Raw genomic sequence first — 5,299 nt, 5'->3', positions numbered from 1 at the left:
GTGTTAGACACTGCTCAGGGCTCCAGGGGTCTTAGAGAATAGCTTCAGTTGGTACAAAATGTGAGTTAAATCATAAGTCATAAACTCACACACACACTCATATAAGGACTATATATAATATACAAACAACATATATTATATATACTGTATAGAAGATAAATATATATATGAATATACAAGTATAAGGACATGTTTGAGTATATATTTTACCTGTATATACTTATACTTTTTATACTTATATATAAAGAAAATCTATATAGTATATAAAGAGTATATTTTATATAAAGTATATATAAGATAATCCAGTTATAAATGTTATTTATACTTATACATATTTGTACTTATATATAACATATTAGTAGATACTATATATAAATATAAATAAGTACATATATTTATGTATATACAAAATATAAAATACATATGTGTGTACATTTACACTTTATTAGCGCTACAGCAAAGGTACTACATGAGTACAGAGAAGGATTTGCCTAACTCTACACAAGGATGTTAAGAGAGATTTGTCAGAGTAAATATTTGTGCTGTCTTAAAGGACCAGCAAATGTTCACTGGTCAGAAAAACAAGGGTGGTTAATATTAGGAAAGCAAAATATAAAGCCATATAAGGAATACAAGCAGGAAAAGTACATATGGGGAATTGTAAAAAGAAGATATGGTTTTGTTGACTGTGGTAGAAAAAAGATGAGTTTGGATAAGTGCCAAAGCAGGAAGGGCCTGACTAAAGATAGAGCATTACATTGTATACGGACCAGGCACTTTGGAATTAGGCACACATGGGCTCACATCCCATCTCTGACAGGAGCTCACTGTGAGGACTTGGGAAAGTTCTTCACATTTGCTGTAGTTTCCTCCTCTGTGAAGTGGGGATAAAGCGCTTCATGGTTATGAGACATATACACCATTATGTAAAGTTCTGTACAGTGTTTGAATTTTGCATGGGTTCAATAAGTGGGAGCTGTCACTACAGCTCTGCTACAAGTTTGAACTTTAACCCAGGGAAAGGGGAGCTATTGAAGGACTGAGTACAGTGCAGTGACTGACAGAGTTAGCATTCTCTGGATAACCCCCATGACTGCAGTGGGGGATGGATCAAGGAGAGGGGCTGTCAGGACTTGCAAGTTAAGTGACATACAGTCAGTTAAGCAGGTAGAGAAAAACTAAGAAATATGACAGTGAGCACAGGGGTGGAGACAAAGGAATAGATTACAGGGATATTTAGGAGGTAGAAAATACTTAACCTGGTTAAAAATTAGATATGGGAAGAGAGAGAGTGTCAAGTAAAGCACAAGATCCAAAATGATTTCTTGTATGACTGGAAAGTGGTGAATGATATTATAAAAAAATGCATAAAAAGGAGAATCACATGTGGAGAGGGTAGATGATGGGCTCAATATTAGACGTGTTGGATTTAATTGGCATCCATTTGGAGACATCTAATAGGAAAGCAAAAATTCGGACCTGATGCATAGCAGAATTGTCTGGACTAAAGATAACATTTAGGCATCATCAGTTTACTACTACTACTACCACTAATAATAACAATAAGAAGAATGGAAAATGCAATGAGCGAGAAAGTGTCCAAGGTCAGGAGACTGAGTAACACAAACATTTGAGCAATGGATGAAAGGGACTGAATGTGAACTGTCATAACAAAAGAGAATCAGCAAGTATTGGCATAAAAAATTTAAGAGAGAGTTTTAAAAAGGAAGGTACAGCCATAAACAAAATCTTTGCAAAGAAATCAGGTATGATTAAGAGTCCATTGAATTTTGCCGCTAGAGGTCACTGGTGAATTTACAGAACATTGCTTTAGAGAAGTGGTTTAAAAACAAGAAATCATTGGGTGGTTGGTTGAGTAGGGAATTGATGGGTGAAGAAATGGAGAGTGTAAGTGTGGAGAGTTTTCACCCTCTTGTCAAAGTGATGAAGGTCTGGATCTGGTCTTCCTGAACATGTTTTCTTCATGCCACCTCTTCCCTCAATCTTTTCTGCTCATGCTAGCATGCATTCTCGCTGCTATTCCTCCACGTTGCATGCACCAACCACCTTTCCAGTCATCTCTTTATTCACCGAAGATTTTTGCACTGATGCACTTTTCTCTTTCCGTTACTGATCCAGGCGTAATTCTCAGTGACTTCAATAGTCCCTCCTTTGATTCGGTCAGCAGCCTGACTCTCTGCTCCTTGATCTTCTCTCATCAAAGATTTTGTCCTTTACCTTAAATCAACAATTCAATCCCATCACATACTCCAGAACCATGATCCCTTTTTACTCTCCCTCACTCTCTCGTGTTTTAACTTTTCTTTTTATCCAGTTTAGTGTTCACAGTACATCATCATAATCACTCCTTTGCCTGTACCCTTAACTTTAGTCATGCTGGCCTATCCTAACTATGATTTGGTTAAATTCAACTCTCTGCAAACTTCTCTCCTGCATTTGAGCAGGTAAATGTAGTGATTAACAACACACTAAACGCTGACTGGTTCCACTGTGAATTTCTGAACAGCAAGGGGACCTTCATCACTGCCTGGAATCCTAGTACATTGCCCTAGACCACCTGTTCTCTCACTCTTCCAGTCCTCCCAGGAACACTCTTTTTTTTTTTTCATATAACTGATTTATTAGTACTTCAAGGCTGGGCGTGGTTGTCCACTCAAGTTGTCCTGCAGAAAATATCTGGGAACTGTGGCTGTTCTGGCCCAGAAGCGGCCATGATCCCAGCAGGGGGCATCAGAAATCTTTTTTTTTTTTTTTGAGGAAGATTAGCCCTGAGCTAACTGCTGCCAATCCTCCTCTTTTTGCTGATGAAGACTGGCCCTGATCTAACATCTGTGCCCATCTTCCTCTACTTTATATGTGGGATACCTACCACAACATGGCTTGCCAAGCGGTGCCATGTCCACACCCGGGATCCGAACTGGCAAACCCCTGGCTGCCGAAGAGGAAGGTGCGCACTTAACAGCTACGCCATGGGCCGGCCCCGGGGCATCAAAAATCTTGCACGTAGCCTTTTTAGGGGTGCGCAGGGATATTTTATATGCACCCACTCCACTGAAACTGCTCTTCTCAAGAGCAGCTGTGACTTCCACATTGCTAAAGCTTTTGGTCACTTAGCTCTTATTACCTTGACCTCTCAGTAACATTAATCCCTCTTGAAATGTATCTAAGGCCACACTCTCTTGGTTTTCTTTTTATCTAACTGGCATTTTCCCCCTCAGTTTCTTCTAGTGGAGTCTTCTCTTCTCCACCTCTAAATTTCAGATTTGCTCAGGGCTCAATACTGGAAACTTTCTATGTTCACTTCTCAGATTTCCTCATTCTACCTGTATACTAATATTTCTCAAATTAATATCTCTTCCTCAACTTATTTCAGAAGTCCATACTTTTACTACTGAGTTAATGAAAACCAATAAATGAAAATTCTTTTGGAGGAAGTGATTATAAGTTATATTTTTCACACGCTTTTGAGATAAGTATGAAACGTTTAGATACAGATGCTCAGCATACTATTAGATATGAGCCTGGAAATCAAACAAAGAAGAGAAGTTATGGAGTATAGATTTGATATTTATCAACATATGCATGGTAAATGAGGTCATAAGAGTGATGATATTGCCTGGGGAGGAAAAGTAAAGTATTGCCAGAAAATTGCCAAGGATGAGAACTGCTATATTTCGGGGATGAGCAGTGAAAAGAAGCCCCAAAGGAGACTGGGAAGAAATAGAAATAACGGAAATTGTAGGTGAGGCTGGGGAAAGTGGTACTATCAAAGAAAGTTTCAATCAGGTAGTGAGGATGATTGAATTGAAAGCAGTGAAGTAGATGATACCAAAGATGATGAAGGCCATGATTCTACTAATAATGGTGTGAATGTTAGTGAAACTGAAGAATTAATAACCAAAAATATCCATTTATTTTCAGCTCAGTCCCTGAGGAATGCTGGCCCAATATCCCCCCAGTCTTCAGCTTATGACCTTGCCCAACATCACTCAGTTTAGCCCCATGCTCTACCTCACTGGCTTTCCTGGATTGGAAGCCATCGAACACTGGATTTTTATCCTCTTTTTCCTTATGTACCTGGTGGCCATCTCGGGCAATTGTTTCATTCTGATAATTGTTAAGACAAACTCTCGTCTGCACACACCTATGTACTATCTACTGTCCTTTCTGGCCCTCACTGACCTGGGACTCTCAATGTCCACCTTGCCCACTACTATGGGAATCTTCTGGTTCAATTCCCATAGTATCTACTTTGAAGCCTGTCAAATCCAGATGTTCTGCATCCACTCATTTTCCTTCATGGAGTCCTCAGTGCTCCTTGTCATGTCCTTTGACCGCTTTGTGGCAATCTGCCACCCCCTGAGGTACTCTGTCATTATCACTGGCCAGCGAGTGGTCAGGGCAGGCCTGGTTGTCATCCTCCGGGGACCTGTGGCCCTTGTTCCCATTGTCCTCCTCCTGAAGGCTTTTCCTTACTGTGGGCCTCGAGTCCTCTCCCATTCTTTTTGCCTACACCAGGAGGTGATACACTTGGCCTGTGCAGACACCACATTCAACAACTTGTATGGGTTGGCTCTGGTGGTATTCACTGTGATGCTGGATCTGGTGCTCATTGCTATGTCCTATGGTGTCATCCTGTACACAGTGGCAAGACTCACTTCTCAAGAGGAGCGGCTTCGAGTCTTCCAAACATGTACTTCACACCTCTGTGCTGTGCTGGTGTTCTTTGTGCCCATGATGGGATTGTCCCTGGTGCACCGCTTTGGGAAGGATGCTCCACCTGCTGTCCACCTTCTTATGGCCAACATTTACCTCTTTGTGCCTCCCATGCTTAATCCAATCATATACAGTATTAAGACCAAGGACATCCGCCATGCCATAAGCAAGCTCCTGGGTCTTAGAAAGGCAAATGCTAAGTCCTGGGGCTAAAAATTCCACTGGGTATTTTTAGAAGAAGACCCAAAATCAGGCCAAGGATTTACTGCTAAAAATTCCACTGGGTATTTTTAGAAGAAGACCCAAAATCAGGCCAAGGATTTACCAATTATTACACTTCATGTTCCCCAAGATTTTTTCCACTGCAGTAAATAAAATGTAGTGAGTATCTTTCCTGATTTATGGGTTAGGGATGCTGACCTTCTGTTGCTCGAATTATAATGCCTCTGCCTATATACAAGATCTAGCTATTTTGGTAGCAACAAAAACTGCCCACAGAAAAACTCTGTTAAAGGGTCATTATCAATGTGCAAAAACTAAAACTAAAATGAAACTAAACAAA

The 5,299-nt window shown here is 40.3% G+C and overlaps 1 protein-coding gene across 1 annotated transcript; it reads left to right on the top strand.

The window, feature by feature from the left end:
* Window positions 1-3,957: 3,957 nt before the first annotated feature.
* Window positions 3,958-4,950, top strand: LOC124251896 (olfactory receptor 51M1). Its single transcript, XM_046684843.1, has one exon. The coding sequence runs from the start codon at window positions 3,958-3,960 to the stop codon at window positions 4,948-4,950; it is 993 nt and encodes a 330-aa protein (XP_046540799.1).
* Window positions 4,951-5,299: the final 349 nt, after the last annotated feature.

The sequence above is a fragment of the Equus quagga genome, chromosome 14 (genome assembly GCF_021613505.1).
Source record: "Equus quagga isolate Etosha38 chromosome 14, UCLA_HA_Equagga_1.0, whole genome shotgun sequence".
In the NCBI taxonomy this organism is placed as follows: Eukaryota; Metazoa; Chordata; class Mammalia; order Perissodactyla; family Equidae; genus Equus; species Equus quagga.
This window is presented reverse-complemented; position numbering and strand designations above follow the sequence as displayed.